The 27306-nt window shown below is 43.4% G+C and overlaps 1 protein-coding gene across 1 annotated transcript in view; it reads left to right on the plus strand.

Annotated features, from left to right (window-relative positions):
• Positions 1-19871, plus strand: part of heg1 (heart development protein with EGF-like domains 1) — a 90014-nt gene extending 70143 nt beyond the window's left edge. The window contains exons 6-13 of the mRNA XM_078228193.1: positions 312-370; positions 501-658; positions 4042-4176; positions 5437-5479; positions 5578-5615; positions 8272-8359; positions 11339-11516; positions 16078-19871. Of these exons, the coding sequence (XP_078084319.1) occupies positions 312-370; positions 501-658; positions 4042-4176; positions 5437-5479; positions 5578-5615; positions 8272-8359; positions 11339-11516; positions 16078-16221 (843 nt within the window). The 3' untranslated portion in view covers positions 16222-19871. The remainder of the gene's footprint in view (positions 1-311; positions 371-500; positions 659-4041; positions 4177-5436; positions 5480-5577; positions 5616-8271; positions 8360-11338; positions 11517-16077) is intronic.
• Positions 19872-27306: the final 7435 nt, after the last annotated feature.

Here is a 27306-nt window from a genome sequence, read left to right on the forward strand (position 1 = left end):
CTGTCAATCGCAACACGCCGGCCTGTTTTGGTGGAAGAGGTTGGGAAAAAGGGTGCTCTGGAGGGATTATAGTAAACTTGGAGAAATGGTTCAACATCAAATCACCATGAAACTTGGGTCCAAGGATAACATTGTTCTGAAAGGGTGCCAATTCATGTACACTCTGTTTGAATCTTGGAGCCAAGGAAAATGTCATTTAGAGTCGAGATGGTCTCTTTGGGTTTGGTTTGAGAAGCTATTTGGTTTAAGAGGTTTTGTAAAACAAGTACAACCTTTAGGCATGACATATATTATTTTCTTTTTCCCCACAGCTTAATGCTTCTCTCTTTTTTCTGAATGGTTACCACACATCTGTTGTTGCAGATTTAAGGTAAAGTGAAACAAAATATTCTATACTGAATTATTGAGAGCCATAGTATGATTTGATAATCATGGAAATATCTTATGGACTTCTAACTGAACTGGGTGACAATACTAACAATCTAACATGTCATTTACAGTGAGGCTGAAGGCAGTGTGTCTGTCTTGAACATGTTTATACTCTCATCCAATGTGACAACCCCTGAGGTATTGAGCAGTGTGCAAAATTACATTAAGAACTGCGGATCTAACACTGGAAGCTGCCAGTTTGTGTTAACTGATCAGCTATCATATAAAGGTAAAAGCCAACTTTTCATTCAGCCATTATTGCTGTCAATACAACCAATCATTCTTTTGCTTATCTGTTGTGATTACTTAATTACAGATTAAATAATACATTTATCCAAAAGACTTTGACCAACTACTATAAAAACCAGCCATAACTGAACGCAGAATAACTGTCATAGGCAGACTTCTCTGCGTTATGTATTTAACGTTTGACAGTAGCAAAACAGTATTCTATTCTACATAGAAACATAGAATGTATTTTGGCCATTCAGCCCTTCGAGCCTTCTCCACCATTCATTTTGATCATGGCTGATCATCAAATTCAATATCCTGATCCCCCTTTCTCCCCATATCCCTTGATCGCTTTAACCCCAAGAGTTACATCTAATTTCTTCTTGAAATCACACAACATGTTGGCCTCAACTACTTTCTGTGATAGTGAATTCCACACATTCGCCATTTTCTGGATGAAGACATTTCTCCTTACCTCAGTCCTAAAAGGTTTAGCCCTTATCCTCAAACTGGCTGCATTTAAATCATACTATTGAATGACGTAACTTGTTAACAATATGTTATGAGATTTCCGACCTCCTGTATAGACATTTCAAAGGGGTTTGACCACTATGATGCATCAGTCTAATGCGCCTGAACTCTTTGTGCCTTCCTGGCAGCAAAATGGATACTTCTGTTTCTCGTGCCAACCATCTCTCCAAATAACACCACAAATTCTGTGCTCATTTTCTGCCAAAATACAGTTTAATTTAGTGTTGTTGATCCATGCTGACTAACACTAAGTTGAGACCATCAAAACATATTTTATATAGGAAATTCAAACTCAATTTGGATTGATTCAAAAGCAGATCCTGGAATGAATAGACAATCCACTCCACTCATTACCCTTGTTTGAGGAATTTGTAGCATTTCCATCTCATAGAGTTTCCATCTCGTGTCCCTGCTGCCTCTCTGCAGGAGCAGCTTAGTCTTGCTCCTCCACATTTTCTCTCTAACCCTGCAAATTCTTCCTCTTCAGCTGATTATCCAACTCCATTTTGAATGCCACAATTTTGAATCTGCCACTACCAGACTCTCTGACGGTGCATTCCAGATCCTAAATACCTAACGCATGTAAAATGTTTTCCACTGGTCATTGTTGCTTCTTTCACCAGTCACCTTAAATCAATGTCCTATAGTTACTGACCCTCCCTTCAATGGAAAGAGTTTTTCACTATCTTCTCTGTCCAGACCCTTCGCGATTCTTAACACCTCTGTCGATTCTCCTTTCGACCTTCTCTCCTGTAAGGAGGACAGACCCAGTTTCTCCAATCAACCCATGCATCATAGAATTATGGCATAGTGATAGCGCAGAAAGAGGCCATTCAGCTTCTCTGGCCCATGCTGTCTCTGTAAGAACAGTTTAGCCATGGAACCCTTTCACCATAACCTTGCAATTTTTCCCCTTCAGGTGCTTATCCAATTCCCTTTTGAAAGCCATCCTTTTTGGACGGGAGTTGGGGGATGATTCTCCCAGCCTGCTGCACTGCTCTAGCAATGCAATGGGCCAGGAGACATCTGCAGAGGCCCTTTAGCAGGCTGCCCATTGGGCACCATGGCCTCCATGAGTCTTCAGGGCCAGGAATTATAGTGTAGTCAGCTCCGAGCCAATTAAAATAATTAAAATATTAAAATCTGGATTTCCCTATCATTAGGAGGCCTGGGACTGAGGTCTCCGGGTTGGGGAGATTGGTGCTGACCCAGAGAGCTCCGGGGGGGGGGGGGGGGGAGGGGGGTGGGGGGGGGGAGGGGGGTGGGGGGGCAGCGATTGGGGCGTGGGAGGGGGTCGGAGGGGCAGCGATGGGAGGTCGCAGGGTTGGCCAGCAATCGAGCTGGCCAGCGATCAGGAGGCCAGCAGTGCGGGGCTACTGCGCATGCGCTGATCTTGGCACTGAGAGATTGGCGCATGCGCGGTGGCCCGCTCAGCGCTATGCTGCCGGCCTCTCCAGCGGGAATAGGTCTCACCGACAGACTTTCAACGTGAATCTTGCTAGGGCACTCTGCAGTGCTCGGAGTGTGGGAGATTCATTTTGAAAATCCCGCTAAAAAAACCAGCGGGAGTTACTCCAGTTTTTACACGAATTTGGTACTTCGAACGTTTTTGGGAGAATTACCCCGAAGATTGTTTTGTATTCATCAAGGTGATACGTTGGTATGCATTAAAAAAAGAGTATTGTCAGTTTATTCCAGCATCCATGATTATTTGCATTCCCAGGGCAGCAAAAGAACGAATTAGATCTAGGCTATGGGCTGAGCAACCATACACTTTGAACTTAACCTCAGAAGTTGGCTTCTTTGCCACACCAGCGTGGTACTTCTATTACCCACTCCAGCAGTCTTTTTGGTTTCTTTTAACTGTGATGCTGGGAATCTAGTTCAAAAATCATACCAACAAGCTTGAATGATGCCACTCATCAAAACCACTTCGGGTTGTTATCTGTCATCGCAGGTCCTCTTCTGGGGAATGCCTCACTGATGGGGCTGAAAGGGTAAAGTTTTACTCAAAACTATTCGAAACTCAGCCTGATAACTCTGTTCTGTATAATGTCCTCCATATTAAACAACAGTCAATCCTCTTCCCAAAGATGCTAGAACAAAAATATGTATTGATTGCTTCCCCCACACAAATTCCAGTGTAGAATTCCTGTCCATCAAGCCATGTGAGCAATAGTGTTGACTCTTAAGGCGGAATGTTACAGCCGTTCACACTGGTGAGATTTTCCCATCCCGCTGCAGTGAACAGAGATTTGGCTGGGCGTCAAGTTCTCCATCCTCGCTGCAGCAGGAACAGGGCGTGAATGGCCAGTAAGATTGCTCCCTTGGTGCAATGTGCCAGTTTCCATCTTTTAGATGCGTTGGATAATTTGCGCAATTAAAAATGAAGAATATAACCGTTCCACAGGTGCTAATAACATTGAGGTGCAGACTTGGGGTATCCAGGAATGTTATTCAGATTTGTTATTGTTGCAGTTTAAGATGTCACCCTGTTTTTGTACCATAAGGAATTAATATTGCATATATGTCTATATGTTTCTAAGAATTCATTTGTGCACACTAAATAATACATTTAATGTCGTTAACTATTAATGTATTATATTGGATGTTATTTGCATTCAATAGCATTTGTGGTTTTAATGGATTTGTTGAATTTATGACGATCCCAATATTCAATCAGCGAATCCACCAAAATGTTGACTGATGGATGGGATTTGAAATTAACAAATTAAATTCACTGAAATTGACAAGTAGGTTTTGGAGACTGCAGTTAACTGTGGGTTACTAATTAGGTGAATATCCTTTTAAATATTTTGCTAAATAAACACTTTTTTTTTTCATTCACAGCTGAAAAGTTATGCAGCTTGAAAGTGCCCGAATGTGACAATGCAACTGCAGAATGTAATGATTATGATGGGATTGCAGTCTGCCAGTGTAAAGATGGCTACTTCAAATACAATGCCATGGACCATTCATGTAGAGGTATGTTCTGCTCACAACGGATCTATTTATAATCCATAACCTTTTCCCATGACCACAGTTAGTGCTGTGCTTTGGTCCACGGATAGGAGAGGTATCTTCTTGGTATGAGAATAGGACTGCTAGTTATGCCTACTTCCTCAGATGCTGTTGGTACTGTGACACAGTTCTCTATCTAGCAGCTCTATGTACGAGTTTGGAAGAATTGTCCAGAGTCATGTAGGCAAATTGGAACATTTGTTGGGGCTAGTATATAGAATGATAGAATCCCGACAGTGCTGAAGGAGGCCATTCCATCCATCACATCTGCACCGACTCTCTGACACAGCATCTTGCCCAGGCCCACCCCCCTCCCCATCTAAGCTCCTTGCCTATAATCCCCTCCCCATCTAAGCTCCTTGCCTGCATATTTACCCCACTAATCCTCCTAACCTACACATCTTTGGACACTAAGAGGCAATTTAGCATGGCCAATCCACCTACTCTGCAAATCTTTGGACTGTGGGAGAAAACCAGGGCACCTGAAGGAAACCCACACAGATACGGGGAGAATATGCAAACTCCATGCAGTCACCCAATCTGGAATCAAATTCTGATTCCCTGGTGCTGTATTTCCCAGTGCTAACCACTGTGCCATGAACAGCGATTTGAGCAGTTGTGGTGAGCTTTGACCTGGAAGCAAGACAGTAAGGAAAATTTGTAATTTCGTTAAGATGTCTGTGGAATCTGTCATTCTTTTAAGAATGTTTGGAAAGGACTTCTAAGAGTTTGCATCAGCTGTAAAGGGATCAATTGTAATTTTCTTGAATATTGAGAAATCCTGGTCAGTGTGACCTGCCAATTTTCTCAAACACCCAGTAGCACTTCTTGCTCTTGGTGACTATTTGCGAGAAAGGGAAGTACATTAAAATAAAAGGAAAATATTGTGGCTGCTGGAATCTGAAATAAAAGCAAAAAATGCTGGAAAATTTCAGCAGGGCTGACAGAATCTGTGGAGAGAGAATAGAGCCAATGTTTCGAGTGCTCCGACGAAGGGTCAACCTGACTTGAATTTGACTCAATTCTCTCTCCACAGATGCTGTCAGACCTGCTAAGTATATTAAAATGCTTGTTATTATGCATTTTTACATTTGTGTCTGATAAGAAAATGGCATCATTTTGAGTCTTTTACAAAGTAGTTTTCCAGAATGACAGCGTACTGAAATTGTTTTACTGTGTTGGTAGTAGCCCGCAATAATTTCTCTGCTTTCCTCTTTACTGCAGCATGTGACGATGGTTACAAGTTAGAGAATGGGACCTGTGCACCGTAAGTAGACTGTAAATTAATCCTTTCCCTGATCGCAATTGTAAGAAATCTCTGACATGCGGAAAAACTTATTGATTTCTCTCTTCTGTATTTAACAGGTGCATGTTTGGATTTGGTGGATTCAACTGCAAAAATCGTAAGTTTAGTTTTTCTTCAATGTTTTATATAATATGAAATCAAATATCGCTGTTCAGTGTGCCCTAGCTAGTTCATTCATAGTGACATCAACATACATAATGAGGAGTCATAGGACAATTTATTTACAGGAATTGTCAATGATACTCCAAAAAGATAAAGTTTTGAGCATTCTGGTTGACACCATAAATGAGATGTAGATTGATTCCCACAGCTCTTCCTTGGTAGCTTGTCTATGCTGTACACTGGGCAAGGTTTCGTTATGTGATGAGAGAATCGCTGGCTAGTCCAACAATTGTCCCCCATTCCTAATTGCCCTTGAGAAGGTACTGCAGTGCCACATGCTCAAAGTGCTGCATATAGTGTAGATACACCATTGTGCTGTTGGGGAGGCAATTCTGGGATTGTGACGCAGTGACAGTGACGGAGCAGTGATATCATTCCAATAGGATGGTGTGTGACTTGGCAAGGGGCTGGTGTCCCCATCCATCTGTTCCCCTTGTCCTATGAGGCGGTAGAGGTTGCGGGCTTGGAAGGTGCTGTTGAAAGAGTCTCTTGGTGAATTGCTGCCATGCGTCTTGTAAATGATACACAGTGCTGCCGCTGTGCACTGGTGATGCTGGGGTGAGTATTTAAGGTGGCAGATGGGGTGGCAATCGAGAGGGCCACTTTGGCCTGGATGGTATCGAGCTTCTTGGGTTTTGTTGGAGCTGCTGGTACTGATGAATACTGTGCAATCTCTACACCCTAGCCATGACTGTAAGACTACATTCTGCACCCTCTCCTTCCCATCTCCCCTATGTGCTCTATGAACGGTATGTTTTGTCTGCATAAGCACAAGAGGCAATACTTTCCACTGTATCCCATTACATGTGACAATAATAAATTAAAACAAATCAAATCATCAATGAACATTCTCACTTCTAGCCTTCAGCACACACTTGGCCCAGATCAATCCCCAGACAATGCCACGAGTGGGGGGAGGTAGTTGGATTTTGATTTTTCATGGGTGGGAAAGGGGTGCTGGGAGTTCTACTTTCCTCATGGCATTGAGAAGAGCACCACCCCACAAATAAAAGTTGTATACTTTCCTTTTGGGGCCTCCACTAATTGTCTCTCATTTTCATTGGTTGGCGAGAACACAGCTCTGGTGGGTGTCAGTGAAGGAAATCTTTAACGTCACGCCTGCAAGTTTTTGCTCCCAAAGAGTTTCAACCTGTCATGATGCAGCTCACTGATTTGACCACAAGAGGGAGGCAAATTCACAGTTTTGACATTAAAATTATTGACGTGGCTGTTCTTATGCAAGGCTTACTGTTGGGTCGTGACACTCTCTATGTCATTGCTCTGTCTTCAGAAATGTAAAGGAATAATTTAAATATGTTTCATATAATTAATTTCTCCTTAAATATGACTTCTTAAACACTTAAGGGTGTAATTATGCCTGCCGTGTGTTTCCCCAAATTAAATGGTAGAGTAGGGTTGAGGGGCTGAATGGCATTTTCCTGCCATTTGTTCTTCTTCTGGAATTGACAGATAAAGAAGGTTGCACAGTGGAATAATAAAATCCTACAGTGTAGAAGGAGGCCATTCGGCCCATCGAGTTTGCACCAACTACAATCCCACCCAGGCCCTATCCCCATAACCCTAGTTAGTCCCCCTGACACTAAGGGTCAATTTAGCACGGCCAATCCACCTAACCCGCACATCTTTGGACTGTGGGAGGAAACCGGAGCACCCGGAGGAAACCCACGCTGACACGGGGAGAATGTGCAAACTCCACACAGGCAGTGACCCGAGCCGGGAATCGAACCTGGATCTCTGTTGCAGTGAGGCAGCAGTACTAACCACTGTGCCACCATGCCACCCCAGTAGAGCACCCATAGGTGCTGTTTGGACTGAGTACAATTGGAACTTGGCTGGGAAGTACCCGAATAGGAAGCAACTTTCAAAAGGCTCGTTTACCTTCACTCGTGGCAAAAAAACCCAGCAAAGAACCAGTCAAAATAACCTCTATCAAAATACAGCTACTACTGTCAAGCTTACCCGATTAAGAAAAGTGATTACCATCCAGCATCCTTTTTTTATGTGGGTGATGATGAACAGTAATGCTGTCGAAGCAACGAGGGATTATTGTACAGCCAACACCCCATTAATAAATTTGGTGTGGCGGAGATGAGCCTAAGCATGTATCAGGTGCACAGGACCTCAGCACAACGGGCAATACAGAAATGTACTGATATACACAGCAGACCACACTGCCATTGGGCATCAATGCCAGCAGCTCCCAGCAGTGCGTTATCAACTCCAATGTCTTTCATGTTGTACGTGATGTTTGTTAGCTACAGATTAGGGATGGGCATGCGAGGTGTTTAGCTTCGACCAGTCGAAACAGGTCTTTAGTCACAAAGAAAAGTGAGAAAACTCCACATTACTGATTTCAGGAGCGAAATACCAAGTTCGAGATGTTTGACTCTGAACTATATAAGTTCTGTTTCACAAGACCAGCAAGAAAGAAGATTAAACACCTCTGTGAACTGTAGATGTTACTGTTCTTGAATTCTATGCATCGGGGAATGTTGTGAAGATAGCAAAGTAAAAATACTATTTTTCTCTTGCCTTTACTTATTAAAAGAAACATTCTCCATTATTTTTAGCTTACAAGCTCATCACTGTGGTGATTGCGGCGGCTGGAGGAGGATTGCTGTTAATCTTGGGCATTGCGTTAACCATCATGTGTTGCAGGTGTGTACAAGGACCTGACCTTTGTCTCATCTGACAGTTTCCATCACAACCTGATAACAAAGGAACAACAGCAGCCTGGTCCAATATACATTCAGGAAGGCTTGTGCAATATTTGTATAAAGTTAGCTGGAGTCTGAAATAAGGGCACAACACCTTTTAGCATCCCAATCATCCATTGAATCATAAAAGCAAAGATTATGCTGTTTACCTATCTATTCGAATTTTCCATTTGTGTGACAACTGTGAACATAGCACTAAATGTACCCGTATTTTCATAACGCGTGTTGTATTTTCTAGTGCTCCCAAACATTTTCATCCACGGACTATATAGGTGGGGGAAAGAGACCACTTGGATCACCTACCAGTCCTACCTCACCCATTTCCACTTCTCGCCTCAAAAAAACTCATCTGAATGAAAGAGAATGTCCGGAAATTACAACTATTTTGCTGCTTTTTTGCTACTAAATTTAATAGACCAATGTGCATTCGTTTTTTGAAATTAAATATCATAAGCAGAATTATAGGGCAATACAGCATGGAAACAGGCCCTTCGGCCCAACTGGCCCATGCTGACCATGGTGTCCTCCCAGCTAGTCCCAATTGCCCGCGTTTGGCCCACATCCCTCTAATCCTTTCCCATCCATGTACTTATCCAAATGCTTTTTAAATGTCGCTACTGTACCTGCCTCAACCACTTTCTCTGGCAGCTCATTCCATGTACGCACCCCCGTCTCCGCATGAAGAATTTGCCCCTCAGGTCCCTTTTAAATCTTTCCCCTCTCACCTTAAACCTATGCCGTCTAGTTTTCAATTCCCCTTCCCTGGGAAAAAGACTGCGGACAGGATTTTCCAGCCTCGCCCGTCTTGAAACCAGAGAATCCCGTCCGAGGTCAATGGACCTTTCCATGGCCCGCCCCTCACCCATTCTGATTCCCGTGGCGGGTGGGTCAGTAAAATTCCGGCCTATGTGCGTTTATCCTATCTGTGCCCCTCATGATTTTATCAATGAGGTCATCCCTCATTCTCCTACGTCCCAAGGGATAAAGTCCTGGCTTTGCCAATCTCTCCCTATAACTCAGGCCCTGATAACATCCTCGTAAATCTTTCTGTACACACAGAGCCGGTCTGGTTCTGTGACACCAAGTGAGTGGTGGAGATGAGGATTCTAGTCTATTCTCCCGTATGACCTCTCCCATCATGTTGTACCTCAGTCACTTGCATTCATGATAATCTGTGTCTGCAGACCACACTTTGTGCTCTACTGACCTGTGGCGTTTAGGTGCAGAAAGTTTCCACATAGTTTTGCCTCACATAATGAGAGACTACTAAAAGATGAGGCGGTAAAAATTGGTCTAGTGGGATCAGTTGTAAGAAAATAATAGTTTATTCTGAAGAGTTTCTCCTGAGGAATTAACCCAGTGCTGGAGCTGCTTCTGATAGTATTATAAATCCATCATGGGGCTGAAGTTTAACCTTGCCCAGTGCAAGGATCTGTGTGACCTGGTCATTGTGTAAAAGATAACTGACAGAAAGTGTACAAAATGAGAGAAAAAAACCCAGTCACGTCTTCTTAGCATTCTGACCTTGAAACATTCTGGAAAATCTGTTGCGAAAATAAGGTGAGGAATTAAGAAGCTGCCAATCTATGGAAACTTCCTGGAACAAATAAATTGCACCACTTGCTCCAAGCGGTGACCTTTCAAGAACTAGGCAAGCTAAACATTAAAATTATACCCCTGTTCCCAAATTACTTGTGATCCTCAGCATGGGCAATCAAATAAACTAATGTTTCATAATAGAAAAGTGAGCAGTTTAAAATGGTTGCCAGCATTAACAAATGAAGCCTTCATAAACTGTATCATGTGTTTTACAAAATTTACATTGCACCTTGAACATAATAAAACATGCAAAGGTCCTTCACAGGGGTATTATAAAGCCAAATGAGCTACATTAGGAAATATATGGTCAGATGACCAAAAGCTTGGTTAAAGATGTAAGTTTTAAGTAGGCGTGTCCTAAAGGAGGAAAGCGAGGACGGGAGATGTAGGGAGGGTATTCCAGAGCATAGGGTCTAGGCGACTGAAGTCATCAAAGGTGGAGTGATTAGAATCAGGAATACTCAAGAAGCTAGCATTAGATGAGTGCAGATATCCTGCAGGGTTTTGGGGCTGGAGAAATGACAGAGATAAGGAGAAGCAAGACCATGGAGGGATTTAAAAACAAGATTGAGAAATTTAAATGAAGGTGTTGCTTGTCTGGGAGCCAATGTAGGTAATAGGGACATGGGACATGGTGCGTGTTAAGATAAGGATAACAAAGTTTTGGATGACTTCAAGTTTAGGGAGTACGGAATGTGGGAGACCTGCCAGGAGTGCACTGGAATTGTCAAGCTTAGATGTAACAAAGACATACAATATCAAAACTAAAATAGATATTGTATTAAATAAAAAGGAAAAAGCTGGAAAATAGATGGCAGATCAACCAGCGTATGTAAAGTTCCTTGCATGTTGGGTGAGTACCTTTTGTCAGAATTGAGAACTGAAAGTTTAGGGCCAGAGTTCTCCGCCCATTCACGCCGGCGGGATTCTCCGGTCCCACCGACGATGCACCCCATGCCACAGGTTTCCTGTCGGTGTGGGATGTCTTCGATGGGAGTTCCCATTGACAGTGGCGGGATCATAATATCCCACCCACAGCGCACGGCACGCCGCCTCTTGCTGTCGAGAATCACGCTGGGGGGAGGGGGAGGCCAGAGAATCCCACCCAATATCATTGGTTCAAAGTAACAGTGATAATAAGCTGAAAATCCAGATCCGAAAACTGTTCTGAGGAAATACGTAACGGTAGTAACACACAGTAATAGCTCAAAACAACAGTGCTGGTGACAACAGTTTTGTCTTTTTTTTCCCCCAAGCCATTGCTCCGAATGAATGCTGCCTGTGTTACTAAAACTTTTGCTCTGAATTTTCTTCCTCTCAGGAAAGACAAGAATGATATCGGCAAATTAATCTTCAAGAGCGGCGATTTTCAGAGATCGCCTTACGCCGAGTTTCCCAAAAATCCCCGGATATCCGTTGAGTGGGGCAGGGAAACGATAGAATTGCAGGAGAATGGAAGCACAAAAAATTTGCTGCAGATGACAGATGTGTACTATTCGGCAAGTATCGTGAACTTTGGACTGTTTTACACAAGGCGTGAACAAACGAACACTAATCAAATATTGAACTTCAGTTATTCAGTATTTTATTTTTTTTCCTTGGGTTTCTATCAAAATTCAACTGAAACTGAAAAATAAAATCTGACATGAAAAACGCATTGAAACAGAAACTAAGAGTATCGATAGGTTTGAGCTCCCAGGAATAAAATCAACAATGGGTTGGATTTATGATCAGTAGTGAAGCAACGATGCTCTCCTTTATCTTGAAGAGTTTGCTCACGAGATCTAATGGTCCCTTTCCTGATAGCAGTTCAAGCTTAGTGCCAAGAAAAGGGAATCTGCAGGCATCCAGTAGCAGCAGTGATATTTTGGGCAGATAAGTGGCAGATGCAATTTAACCCTGGAAAGTGTGAGATGCTCCACTTTGAAAGGAGGAATTTGACAAGGAAGTACTCAATGAACGGCATGACACTAGGAAGTTGGGGCGACACGGTAGCACAGTGGTTAGGACTGCTGCTTCACAGCTCCAGGGACCTGGGTTCGATTCCCGGCTCGGGTCACTGTCTCTGTGGAGTTTGCACATTCTCCTCTTGTCTGTGTGGGTTTCCTCTGGGTGCTCCGGTTTCCTCCCACAGTCCAAAGATGTGCGGGTTAGGTTGATTGGCTATGCTAAAAAATTGCCCCTTAGTGTCCCGAGATGCGTAGGTTAGAGGGATTAGCGGGTAAAATATGTGGGGGTATGGGGGTAGGGCCTGGGTGGGATTGTAGTCGGTGCAGACTCGATGGGCTGAATGGCCTCTTTCTGCACTGTAGGGTTTCTATGATTCTTTCTATGATTCTGTGGAACAAAGGGACCTGAGCATGTTTGTCCATAGATCTCTGAAGGCAGTAGGGCATGTTAGTAGGGTGGTGAAAAATGTATATTTGATTTGATTTATTATCGTCACGTTTATTAGTATACAATGAAAAGTATTGTTTCTTGCATGCTATACAGACAGAGCATACTGTTTAAGGAGAAGGAAAGGAAATAGTGCAGAATGTAATGTTACAGTCATAGCTAGGGTGTAGAGAAAGATCAACTTAAAGCGAGGTAGACCCACTCTGAAGTCTGATGGCAGCAGGGAAGAAGCTGTTCTTGAGTCGGTTAGGCTACTTGCCTTTATCAATCGAGACATAGATTACAAAAGCAGGGAAGTCATGACAGAGTTATGTAGAACTTTGATGAAGCCGCAGCTAGAGTACTGTGTGCAATTCTGGTAGCCACATTATAGGAAGGATTTGATTGCATACAGTGCAGAAGAGACTCTTTTGTCCATCCAGTCTACACTGATATATGAAAAACACCTGACCTCCCACCTAATCCCATTTACCAGAACTTGGACCATAGCCTTGAATGTGCCAAATGCTCATCCAGGTACTTTTTAAAGGATGTGAGGCAACCCACTTCCATCACCTTCCCATGCAGCGCATTCCAGACTGTCACCACCCTCTGGGTAAAAAGGTTTTTCCTCACATCCCCCCTAAACTTCCTGTCCCCTCGTGGCTGATCTTTCAACTAAGGGGAAAAAGCTGCTCTTTATCAACTCTGTCCATGCCCCTCATAATCCTGTACATCTCAGTTAGGTCACCCCTCAGTATTCTCTGCTCCAGTGAAAACAACCCAAGCCTATCCAACCTCTCATCATAACTTAAATGCTCCATCCCAGGCAGCATCCTGGTGAATCTCTAATGCACCCCCCCCTTCTACTGCTACCCTCTGTCTTCTATGGCCAAACCCCCAGTTCTGTATCCATCTTGCCAACTCTCTTCTGATCCCACGTGACTTCACCTTTTGTACCAGTCTACCATGCGGTACCTTGTCAAAGGCTTCACTGAAATCCATGCATACAACACCCACTGCCTTTCCCTCATCTATTATCGTCATTTCCTCGAAAAACTCAATCAAGTTAGTGAGGCATGACCTCCCCTTCACAAAACCATGCTGTATATCACTAATAAGTCCATTTGTTTCCAAATGTGAGTAAATCCTGTCCCTAAGAATCTCTTCCAATAATTTCCCTACCACTGAAGGAAGGCCCACCGGCTTATAATTTCCTGGATTATCCCTTCTGCTTATTTAATACCCATCAAAAACTCCATGGGGGTGTTCTTACCAAAAAGATTCTAAGTGCCGAATGAATGAACCTAAAAACAGGAAAGTTTCAGACCCGTTTTTTTGCTGAGAGTAAACATGAAATCTTATAACACTTAAGAGAAAGAAAATGAGGCAGTGTGTGATTCTCACCAGTAGGGGGAGTTGACATGAGTCTATTCACGGCGGGAATCCGGCCACAGACTGCTAGAGGGCACTATTGCGGTTGTGCCCTGAACGCCCAGTGCACTGTTTCAAGAGTACACAGTGCACTGGGAGAGTGTCACTCCCCCACCCACCCTGAACATTGCCTATCGCCTCCCCCACCCCTCCCAATTTCCCCTCAATCGCACCTCTCCCCCCGATCGCTGCCCCCAATTGCATCCTTCCCTTGCGATCGCCGCCCCTGTTCTGCCCCCCCCCCCCCCCCCCCCCCCCCCAACCCCCGCCCAACTGGGCTGGTAATATTTATTGTCAGAGGCGAAAAACCAGATGCGAACCTGTTTTTTCGCCTCTCTCGTGGTCTTACTGGTTCGCCATACCTATCGACCGGCATGACGAGCTAGTAAGATTGCCCCCGAAACCTTTGCTCTTCACATGTATTGGATTTTTCACTGAAAAATTACACCATGCTGTTAGCGTTCATATCAAGTATGTTTGCCTTTTTGTTTTAACTGAAGTGTTAATAATCAGGTTACCAGCTCTGTTCTGTGAGCAGGCGTGTTGATAGAAGTGTGTTAAAAAGGTGCATAATGCTATTGAGCATTGTAAATTCAAGGCTTACTCATCAATAAATCATGATCCATAAAATTTGTGCATCATACATTCTTCAGGCCTCCTAACCTTCCGAGCAACAAGTGCGCCCAAATTTCCCTCTGGAAGTATTTGATAATGTGGTTGTAATGACGCCAGGAGCACACCTTGGGAAAATCAGAGGAGGAAATAATTTACTTTTCATAGAGGCCTGTGCCGCTAGCAGGGCCTGCATTTGATTTGCAAATGCCCTACATTTCACTCGCTACATGTTTAACCGGCACGGTATATAGTTTGGCACTAACTGGCAGGAAGCTCCCCACTCTTACAAGAGTCACCCTAATTGCTTTAAAAGCTTTGAGGCGTGGTGTTTTGACTAATCTTCCATTTTATTTAGTCAAAGATAAAGTTACAACAAGTCTTAGGGTACATGATTCAGTATAACTAGGAGTAAATAAATGAGCATTGGCAACAGGATGGAGATGGAAAATAATGTGGGGAAATGTGAGATTACTCACTTTGATTAATAATAGAAAAGCAGGATCTTTTTAAACGGCATTAAACTTGTAAATGTTATGTTCAGGAGGACTTGCCTGTACATGTGCAAGGAATGTATAAAGTTAACATCCAGGTACACCAAGCAATTAGGAAGGTATATAGCCTTTATTGCAAGGGGTTTCAAGTAAAAGAATAAGAAAGTCTTGCTGCAACAGTATAAGATATAGGTGAGACCACACTTGGAGTACTGTGTGCAATGTTGGTCTTCATATCTGAGGAGGGTGTACTTTGCTTGGAGGCTGGACAGAGAAGAATCGTAGAATTCCTACAGTACAGAAGGGGGCCATTTGGCCCATCGAGTCCGTACCTACCACAATACCACCCAGGCCCAATCCCCGTAACCCCACACATTTACCCTGCTAATCCCCCTAACACTAGTGTCAATTTCAGCAAGGCCAGTCAACCTAACCCGCACATCTTTGGACTGTGGGAGGAAACCTGAAGGTATGCTAAGTTGGTTCCTCGGTTTAAAGGGTTGTTCTATGATGAGAGGCTGAGTAAATTGGGTCCATACTCTTTGGAGTTTAGACGAATTAGAGGTGGTCTCAGTGTAACATGCAGATTCTGAAGGGGCTTGACAAGGTAGACGTTGAGAAGTTGTTTCCCCTGGCTGAGGGATCTAGAACGCAGTGGCACAGTCTCAAGTTAAGAGGTTGATCATTTAAGTCTGTGAAGAGGAGAAATTACTTCACTCAAATCTTTGAAATTCTTGACTCTATCTTTCTTTGGCTATATGTAAGGATATGGGGAGCGGCAGGAAAGTGAAGTTGAGACAGGAGATTAGTCATGATTGTATTGAATGATGGAGCGGCTTAATGGGCCTTTCTTATCTTAAATAAATTCTGAGCAGTTCTTGGTTGTTGGAGAAACAGGATCACAGTGAAACAGGTTTCCTATTTTGGATCTAGAACACCCTGCCAGCTCTCAGTTCATAGCACAGCAAATATATTTTCTGCTGGTCTCAGTAACAAAACTGCCAATAGAAAACTCATTGTTGTTTTAAGTTTTACCAGTTTAAATTTTATTTAATAACATCGTCTCTTCAAGGAAGTTAAGGTTACACACAAATGCCTTCCTTGGAGTGTTTATTGATTATTGCTTTTTTTTTTCTCCCTCCAGTCTGGCCTCAGAGTTTCAGAAGTGGATCGGAACGGTTTGCACCCTTACAGTGGCCTGCCGGGTTCACGCTACTCTTGTATCTACACTGGACAATACAACCCATCTTTCAGCAGTGAAGAAACAAGAAGACGAGACTATTTTTAGCCAAATTAAAATAGAGATTTATTTTTGTGTCGGAACAGAATGTGGGGCATATGAAGCAACAAGAGGAATAGCAGCAGAAAAGCTGGATTCTGCACATTTATAGTGAAGGACCGGTGGAATGTGAAGGAAAAGCCATAGGCAACGCTCTGTTCACTGCAGCTAACACAGACCACGCTGTGACGGGCAAGGGATGGAACTGGCTCCATCAGCTGCATTGAATGGACTTAGTTGCTTCAGCACCTGAAAACTTTGCTTACAAATGGACAGTATACACTGTGTATTTTTGTGGTTCATGTTTCTAGTTTGTCATAACTTATAAACAGTTACAGTATTCTCAGACTGGCCAAAAGATAATATTGCACAGCTGTAAGCAACACTAACTGATGAATTTGTAGAAGAACTGGACACTTTTGGCCTGGTGCTGTCAGATTGCTCGTGTGAATTGGAGCATTGAGGTCTATCAGAATACAGACCTTATTCATGCTGGAAACATTTCTGAGCACCCTGGCCCATTTCTCGATTCCTTGGTGTACCTCTGGTGTCTGGTTCATGTGGCATTCTGACTTTTCCCCTCTTTTTTCTTTTGCCAACTGCAATAGTTCTTTCAGCAGCTAAAAAAAGAACTGGAACCGACGATTCCTGATACTGTGGGAAGTGTGAATAGAGCCATCCTTTTTTTTAGTTGAAACATTCCTCTATGATTCCTCTCAGAGCCAGTTGGGAAATGATGAATGCTGGAATATGTTTTTGATTCTCATTAGGTTTCTTTTATTGTGAGTACTTTCAGAAGATTTGAATTCTTTTCATACGCACTCATTGCAAGCCACTGAAGTTGCTGTATCGTTTCTACCGAGTGGTTGAGTGGGTATCTCTACAAGTGCTACTGTACTACTTCCATTGGTCTTGACTATTCCACATCTATAAAATGACAATACTCTCCCTGTTGCTCTTCCCCGCCTTTACTGTACTTATTCATTTTTGTTTAAACACAGCTGGCATCCCCACTCCCAACATGGTGAGAACAAATGGTCTTTCTAAGAAGTAGTAAATGAAAATTAGGACTAACAAGCCTTGTTCATTTTGATTGATCTCAACAAAATTTAAGACAACACTCATTCATCAAATCTCTCATTTTCTTCCTTCTTCAGAAAGAGACTAAGCGATCATCTAAATCGATTAACGTCATTCCTACCCATTTAAATTTATTCCAAAAATACTCTACATACAGTGCGAAAACAAGTTCTAGGTGCTGCTTGACATTCCTTCTTTTAAAAACTTAGGCACCTTGTCACTAGAACACTTTGCCTGGATCAATTTTGTTCACTCTATAATTTCAATTTGGTAACTTTCCATTCAGAACCAGACAACTTTACTAACCTTCCCTTATAATTTACTGATGCTTGTAATCAACTTATCAATCTATCTATCTTACCATGATTGAATAGTTGAGCAGGACTAAATAGAAATGGAAGCTGATCAATGCCTTTTGTAGCAACACAATAACCTCGATTGATTTTTTATTCTGTTCATTTGCTAATGTAGTCTAAAGAGAACCTAAAACCAGAAATCATGTTGAAACTAAAGTTTAGTTAGTTAATTATTAACTGTCAGTACAGTGCACAGAATGATCTGAGTGAACTTCCTCACTGCAGCTAAGCACTGTGTCTTATTGACCCAGTTACCAAAAAGATATAAATCCTTTTGTTATCAATAAATTGATGATGATTCTCACTTTTAAGTCAAGTGGCGGTCCCATTTTAAGACTTCTTTGCAGTTTGAGAAATGTTTATTTACATCTCTAATCAATCTAGCTACCGACCTACCTACCTCTCACTCTCTCTCTCTATCTCTCAATCTATCTATCTCTCTCTCTGATGAACTTTGCCCCCTACCTTTGACTAACTTTCCCCTCTCTCTCTGACTAACTTTCCCCAAAGTCATTTTGCAGACTTTGCATTCTACAAATGATTCACTGATTAGACTATAGTTTACACCTCCTTATTTTCTCTTTTTTTACCACAAGCGAGCTGGAAATGTTGATGTCTTTGGCCATCAATAGTCACATGGCTCACAGAGATTCAATAGATGTGCATAACTTCCATGGAGTGTAAGCAAAAGGAAATATACGCAATCAGAGAAGAAATAAACCAAAATCTTGTAACAATGAAAATGTGTTCCCAATATCCTTCAGCAAGGACTGTGGGACAGCGCAGGTCATGAACTACTGCAGATCAGCCCTCAATGTTATTTTGTGATGGGACAGTAAGAGATATACCTGTAATTACAGACTGAAGGGGAAAATCAATGCCAGTCCCCTCCTGCAATCCCTCATTAGTGCCAACATATTAAACAGTTCAATCCACTGAGTAGTCTAAAACTTAATGTAAGATTTTGAAAAATAATAACTTGCGTTCAAAATGTTAGACTGTATTGAAAAGTTAACATTGCAGCAAATCCGTTGGAGTGTACAATGCTGACCATCCAGCTCAATTCAGAGGGCATTCAACTCTTCTTTTTTCAAAATATGAATTGTTAGAAACGTGTAGATCATTCTTGCAGCTGTTACATTGTGTCTTTTGAAAATGTTTGAAAGTTCTCCCAATGTTTTCAGTTGAAACACTCAAAAAGGAATTAGACTGTTATCTGAAAAGGAAGAATGTGCAGGGTTACGGGGAGAAGGTGGGAGAATAGCATTCTATTAATTGTTCATTTGGAGAGCCAGTATAGACACGATGGGCCAAATGGCCTCTTTCTGTGCTGAAACAATTCTGTGACTCAGTTAAAGTACTGTGAATAATACAGAGAGTGTTTTGATCTTAAAACGGATCAGAATGTTAGGAGAGGTCCATATTTCCAGTTACTTTTCCACATAGACTTCTTAAAACATGAAGATGTCTTAAAGGATATATTTTGTGATATGGGAATTTTAAGGTGGCCTTATTCTTTTATAAGAATTTAGCACCTGAGCCAGGAAATGATCAACACCCGTTACACATAACGATGGATGTCGCCAAACTCTAGTTTGAAAAATGGTTATCTCTAAGGTCACTTTTCTTTTGCCCCTTATTTATAGTGTCAGATCTTGCACTGGAAAACTAGGAGCAAGTGGCAATTACTGCTGCTCCAGCCATATTACTTTAAGGTGACCACACCAAAGATAAGACATTCCTCACATGTAGGAACACCTTGGGAAACTATGGACTCAGTGGATACCAGATGATGTTCCTGGACAAGCTAAAAGTCCATTTGCCTGTCCCAAGTTGCTGCATCATAAGTTTTACTTTCATGTTTTTGATGACTGTATGTTACTTTCTGAAAGCCAGGATGATAATAAATCCAACCAGCTGTGTGTTTTAAGTGTGGCCTCTTGTAGCTACCCATGCGTTTAGTAATATGATTCAACACTGGAAATATCATGTGAACCCAACAAGTTATTTTCTTTCTGTCTAAATTATTGTTGCTTCTGGTTTCTTTTTGAATGTGTCTTTCTGATGACAGCAGCTACCTGTGTATTGAATACTTTGTTTGAAGTGAACTATATTTGCAGCTTAATGTATTTAGAAAATGAACATTTGTTTTTCCAAAGGAGTTTCAGAAACTGGCGTTCTAGTCAGCATTGCATAGCAGAAAAATAAAATACTTGTCTGGATAATTGTTCTCTTTTACTGTGGGCGCAGCAAGGAATCATATGAATCTCTGCAGGCGGTAGGAGGGTGACATGGTGACGTGTTGGCATTTCACACATGAAAGAAACTTTACAATGGTTTTAAAATTGGAATTGTCATAGGGGTTTAATAATTACACAGTGGAAAAAAATCACTGCTTGCTAAGAACTAAGTTGTACAGTGTATAAAGGCCCAGGTTCAACGTCAGGGTGGGCGGGGGGAGGGGGGGGGGGTCAATTATAACAGTTTTCTACTAGATAGGGACTGGGCAATAAAAGGTTGGATTCTCTGTCTTTCTTTCCATTGATCAATACAAAGGAAAATCAGGCAGGGTGTAAATAGGTGTCCAATCCCTTACCACTGGAAATACTTAAAATAAATCCTGTGGTCTGTGCTGCATTAGGTGCATCTCCAACACCATTCAAGAAGCTTGACTCTGTCCAGGACAAAATAGCCCGCTTGATTGGCATCATATCCACAAACATCCACTCCCTCCATCACCGAGGCTCAGTAAAAGCGGTATGTGCTATCTACAAGATGCACTGCAGAAATCCACTAAACTATTTCTGATGTTACTGATAGGATAGTATAAAGGCACTTTCCAAACCCATGACCACTTCCATCTAGAAGGACAAGAGCAGCAGATACATGAGACCACCATCACCTGCAAGTTCTCCTCCCCATCCTGACATGGAAATATATCACCGTACTTTCGCAATTGCTGGAATACTGAAATATCCTGGAATTCCCTCCCTAACAGCAGTGCTTCAAAAAGGCAGCTCACCACCACCTTCTCAAGTGCAACTAGGAATGGTCAATGAATGCTGGCCAGCCAGCGATGCACATGTCCCACGAATGAATAAAAAAGTCCAGCCACAGCATCTTTTGTGGCTTTACAGTTTGCCTTTATGTGTCGCTGGACTGAGAAGAGAAAAAGGATTGTTTAGCTAATGTAGAAGGCGTATGTGTAAATGCCTGCCAAAGACTGGAGAGGGTTCACATCTGATGGCCCCAAAATTGAATAATCGTTCAAGCATAATAACCCATTAGAGTAATCTGGCTCTGCATGAACCAGCAAAAGTTAGAGGAAAATTAGCGACACTTTCTTTCCAGCCACCATCTGCATACTCACTCCTGAGCCACTGTTTATTCATTAGTGTTACAAATAGGCTTACATTAACACTGCAGTGAAAATCCCCTAGTCGCCACACTCCAGCGTCTGTTCAAGTACACTGAAGGAGATTATAGCATGGCCAGTGCACCTAACCAGCACATCTTTTGGACTGTGGGAAGAAACCAGAACACCTGGAGGAAACCCACACAGACACGGGCAGAACATGCAGGTTCCACACAGATAGCGACCCAAGCTGGGAATCGAACCCAGGTCCCTGGCGCTGTGAGATAGCAGTGCCACCCATTGTGCCACCCGAAGGCTGGGTGAGAATTGAGACACTTGTACATGTGTCACAGAATTCTTGGTCTCAGATACCAGTGCTATAATACAGCTCAACCAAGAAATCACACAATATCTATAAAATATCTGCTTATCCTCAATAGATGTTTTGTTCACAAAGCCGTTTGGGTGAGAAACTTTCAAATAATATCACGCAAGTAACAAAAATGTAAAATCTTGCACTTGTGGCAGCCTTGCAGGAATTTAGTCACCTTTATACTATCCTATCATATCATACCATAAAACTGAGATGAGGACTTTCTTCAGCCAGAGGATGGTGAATCTGTGGAACTCATTGCCACAGAAGGCTGTGGAGGCCAGATCATGGAGTGCCTTTAAGACAGAGATAGATAGGTTCTTGATCAATAAGGGGATCAAGGGTTACGGGGAGAAGGCAGGAGAAAGGGGATGAGAATCATATCAGCCATGATTGAATGACGGAGCAGACTCGATGGGCCGAATGACTTAATTTTGCTCCTATATCTTATGGTCTTATACAGTGACATCAGAAATAGTTGGCAGTGATAGGTCAAGATGCTTCATGTTAGCTATGTGTAAGACTTGATCGTGAAACTTGATTGTCATTCAATTATGAGGTTTACAGTGGACAAATTCCACTCAAGGTTTTCCCCTTCAGGGAAAAAGAAACAACATTTATGGAAATCCATCAGGCATTCACGTCATCTGTCGCTGAAATTGCTGATAGGAGGTCAATGATTGATAGAAACTTATAATATTCAATTATGAATGGTGTGACTGAGTGTAGTCAGCTGGTCATGAACCGGAGATAAGGGGAAATGAGAAATTCCTGAGAGGATTTTAAATAAACTTCCTTTGAAATAGGTTTGGTTCCTTTCTTTGCATTGGCAATCATAGAATCATAGAATCCCTACAGTGCAGAAAGAGGCCATTCGGCCCATCGCGTCTGCACCGACCACAATCCCACCCAGGCCCTACCCCCATATCCCTACATATTTACCCGCTAATCCCTCTAACCTATGCATCTCAGGACACTAAGGGGCAATTTTATCATGGCCAATCAACCTAATCCGCACATCTTTGGACTGTGGGAGGAAACCAGAGCACCCGGAGGAAACCCACGCAGACATGAGGAGAATGTGCAAACTCCACTCAGACAGTGACCCAAGCCGGGAATCGAACCCAGGTCCCTGGAGCTGTGAAGCAGCAGTGCTAACCACTGTGCTACCGTGCCGCCCCAAGATGGCAACTCTCCAGTCTCAATTTTAATTTGGTGGAGATAGCGGGGAAGAATGAGCTGGGAACCCCCAAGACATACCCCTCTGATCATGTCAACAAATGTATCATTCACGGATGCGATCTTGCCAAAATAATTCTGAGGGCAGGGTCTTTATGGCTGTTCATGCCAGCAGGATTTTCTGGTCCCACGGCAGTGAACTGAGATTTGGCTGGGCGCCAAATGCTCTGTCCTTGCTGCAGCGGGACCGAGGCGTGCACGGCCGGTAAGATCACATCCTATGTGTCGTAGCTGCGGGAAAATGGGTGTTATTCGCACTGGGTTTTTTTGGCGTGCCCTGCATCGCAATCTTTCGATACTAAGTGCTATAAAAGAGCTTCAGTGTGATTCTTGAAATCATGGACCATCCAGACACATAAGACCATAAGACATAGGAGCAGAATTAGGCCACCCGGCCCATCGAGTCTGCTCCGCTATTCAATCATGGCTGATATTTTTCTCATCCCCATTCTCCTGCCTTTTCCCCATAACCCCTGATTCCCTTATTAATTAATGACTCGCCCAAAGTGGCCGCAGCTGTATGCTGTTAACCAGAGTGAGCTGCATATAAACAATAAGCATGGGCTCACAGTCAGTCACGCCAGGAAGATGACACCACAACGAGCAGCACCACACCTCACAGAGAGAGAGCTAGGCCGTCTGCTGGACACTGCGGTGGAGAGAAGGTCCATATTCTTCCCCTAAGACGGGCAATGAGCCAGGGATTGGGCTGGCAATGTGGCCTAGGAGGCCGTGGCATTGGCCGTGAGTGCCCGCACACTGGCACAGTGGTCCGGTGACCAGTGCTGAAAGAAGATGAATGACCTGCTTCGGTCAGGAAGGGTGAGTTCCATCCCGTCCTGGCATCAGTCCCATCTCTCGTGCCTGGAATGTCCGTGTTGATCCATTCCCTGACATCCAGCGCCTTCCTCCAACCCTCTGGCACCCTCCCTTTCACAATCCCTGCCTACCGAGGCACGGTCTTGACATACGTCACCTGATTGTCCCCACCTCCAACACTCCCGACACCCCTGGCCCTTCCATCTGTCAGACTTTCTTTCAATTCCCCCTTTCTGTCCCTGCAGGATAAGATGGCCCATAATCTCTGGGAGTGGGAGAAGGCCGAATATGGGCTACCCGAGCTGTTTCTCCTTAGCCCTCTAGAGCAAAGAGCACTGGAACTGTTGGGGGAGACCGAGGAAGGAACTGTGAACAACAGCCAGGTCGGCATGCGACATGGAAGTGAGGATCCACAAATACCTTCATTCATATGACATATCTCAAGTAAGTGGCATGTTACTCAGATACTTGTTCCTGCATGGCACTGAACCAAGTGTCCTTTGTTGCAGGAAAGGACCCCGATGTGCCCGGCCCATCAGGAGTCACCCCCCTCATCCTCTCCCCGCCCACCCCCACTGCTGCTGTGATGCTTGAAGACAGCAGCGATTCTGGAAGTTAAAATGCTCAGATTTTTAAAATCATGCCTTCTCTGGAACAGCTAATGAGAATGTTATCAGTTGCAGACCTTCAAGAGAGCCTGTCTGCTTTCAGGATAATCTTCTTTTACATAGGCCTCACAACATTCTGCTTTTTGACCTTCACCAGAGGATGAGCAAGACCGGATTTTTCCATAACAAATACCAGAGGCGAGATATGGGGATATGCTATGCAAATGAAGGATTAGCAGAAGTCAATTTTTCATCGAATGAGAAAGGGTGAAAAGCCAGGATTTAATTGGCAATTAAATTGGCAATGAAGGATGTGAACAAAATGCTTGTTCCTGATTTGCTGTAATTGACTATAACTGCTAAGTTGGTTTTCTGTAATGTCAGAACCACTCCAGCCATTTTGATGGAGAGGGAAGTTCTCCTTGTGCACAAGTAATTAAAGACTTTGCATTGGATGCTTGGTGTCCAGCGCTGTTTGTTTTACGAGTCGACTAAGTTTGCCTAAGGTTGCTGGTACCCAAGGATCTCTGACACGATGACACCTCGGAGGAAGGTCCAGAGGAATCCTCCGAGGCCAGCACTATACATTCAACACAGGCATCAACCACATAATCCACCAGCGCAGATACATTCACCATGGTGGGATAAGTTAGTTTTGAGGATTCTGGGTCACGTACTGATGTGCATGACACAGCTGTGGAGGAGCAACAGGTGGGGGTGGGGATATCCGAGGGCTTGGGCATGCGGAAGTCTGCTGGAGGCAAGGAATCAGCTGGCCCCCAAGCCAGGTGCCAGATCGCTGGGATCTGTTATCCCAAAGCTGCTGGAGGTGCCATTTAGAGAACAGTGATCATAGTATCAGAACATTTAGGTTAGGTTAGCTCTGGAAAAGGACAATGATCAATCCAATGTAAAAATAGTTAATTGTGAGGGGTTAGGATTAATTTCAATGAGGAGTGGGGTGAGAACACATCTGGCCCACGTAAATTTGAATCAAAGATTGGCAGGCAAAACCATTTTGGAGAATTGGGCTACCTTTAAAAAGGAGATGGCTCAGATACATAGAACATTACAGTGCAGTACAGGCCCTTCGGCCCTCGATGTTGCGCCGAACAGTGAAACCAATCTAAAGCCCAGCTAACCTACACTATTCCAATATCATCCATATGTTTATCCAATGATCATTTAAATGCCCTTAATGTTGGTGAGTCCACTACTGCTGCAGGCAGGGCATTCCACGCCCTTACTACTCTCTGAGTGAAGAACCTATCTCTGACATCTGTCCTATATCTATCACCCCTCAATTTAAAGCTATGTCCCCTCGTGCTAGCCATCACCATCTGAGGAAAAAGGCTCTCACTATCCACCTTATCTAATCCTCTGATCATCTTGTAGGCCTCTATTAAGCCACCTCTTAACCTTCTTCTCTCTAACGAAAACAATCTCAAGTCCCTAAGCCTTTCCTCATAAGTCCTTCCCATCATACCAGGCAACATCCGAGTAAATCTCCTCTGCACCCTTTCCAATGCTTCCACATCCTTCCCATAATGCGGCGACCAGAACTGTATGCAATACTCCAAGTGCAGCCGCACCAGAGTTTTGTACATCTGCAACATGACCTCCTGGCTCCGAAACTCAATCCCTCTACCAATAAAAGCTAATACTCCGTATGCCTTCTTAACAACCCTATCAACCTGGGTGCCAACTTTCAGGGATCTATGCACATGGACACCAAGATCTCTCTGTTCATCCACACTACCAAGTATCTTACCATTAGCCCAATACTCTGTAATCCTGTTACTCCTTCCAAAGTGAATCACCTCACACTTTTCCGCATTGAACTCCATTTGCCACCTCTCAGCCCAGCACTGCAGCATATCAATGTCCCTCTATAACCTGCAACAACCTTCCGCACTGTCCACAACTCCACCGACTTTAGTATCATCCGCAAATTTACTAACCCATCCTTCTACGCCCTCATCCAGGTCATTTATAAAAATGACAAACAGCAGTGGCCCCAAAACAGATCCTTGCGGTACATCACTAGTAACTGAACTCCAGGATGAACATTTCCCATCAATCACCACTCTCTGTCTTCTTACAGCTCGCCAATTCCTGATCCAAACCGCTAAATCACCCTCAATCCCATGCCTCCGTATCTTCTGCAATAGGTTACCGTGGGGAACCTTATCAAACGCTTTACTGAAATCCATATACACCACATCAACTGCTTTACCCTCATCCACCTCTTTGGTCACCTTCTCAAAGAACTCAATAAGGTTTGTGAGGCATGACCTACCCTTCACAAAACTGTGTTGACTATCCCTAATCAAATTATTCCTTTCTAGGTGATTATAAATCCTATCTCTTATAATCCTTTCCAAAACTTTGCCCACAACAGAAGTAAGGCTCACTGGTCTATAATTACCAGGGTTGTCTCTACTCCCCTTCTTGAACAAGGGGACAACATTTGCTATCCTCCAGTCTTCTGGCACTATTCCTGTAGACAATGCTGACATAAAGATCAAAGCCAAAGGCTCTGCAATCTCTTCCCTAGCTTCCCAGGGAATCCTGGGGTAAATCCCGTCCGGCCCAGGGGATTTATCTATTTTCACACTTTCCAGAATTGCTAACACCTTCTCCTCAATCCCATCTAGTCCAATAGCCTGTATCTCAGTATTCTCCTCGACAACATTGTCTTTTTCCTGCGTGAATACTGACGAAAAATATTCATTTAGCGCCTCTCCGATCTCTTCAGGCTCCACGCACAACTTCCCACTACTGGTCCTTGACCGGCCCTAATCTTACCCTAGTCATTCTTTTATTCCTGACATACCTATAGAAAGCTTTAGGATTTTCCTTGATCCTACCTGCTAAAGACTTCACATGTCTCCTCCTGGCTCTTCTTAACTCTCTCTTTCGGTCCTTCCTGGCTAAATTGTAACTCTCAAGCGCCCTACCTGAGCCTTCACGTCTCATCTTTACATAAGTCTCCTTCTTCCTCTTCACAAGAGATTCAACTTCTTTAGTAAACCACGGCTCCCTCACTCGACCACTTCCTCCCTGCCTGACAGGTACATACTTAACAAGGACACCCAGTAGCTGTTCCTTGAACAAGCTCCACATTTCAATTGTGTCCATCCCCTGCAGTTTCCTTCCCCAACCTATGCACCCTAAATCTCGCCTAATCACATCATAATTTCCTTTCCCCCAGCTATAACTCTTGCCCTTCGGTATATACCTATTCCTTTCCATCGCTAAAGT

The sequence above is a fragment of the Mustelus asterias genome, chromosome 14 (genome assembly GCF_964213995.1).
Source record: "Mustelus asterias chromosome 14, sMusAst1.hap1.1, whole genome shotgun sequence".
Classification (NCBI taxonomy): Eukaryota; Metazoa; Chordata; class Chondrichthyes; order Carcharhiniformes; family Triakidae; genus Mustelus; species Mustelus asterias.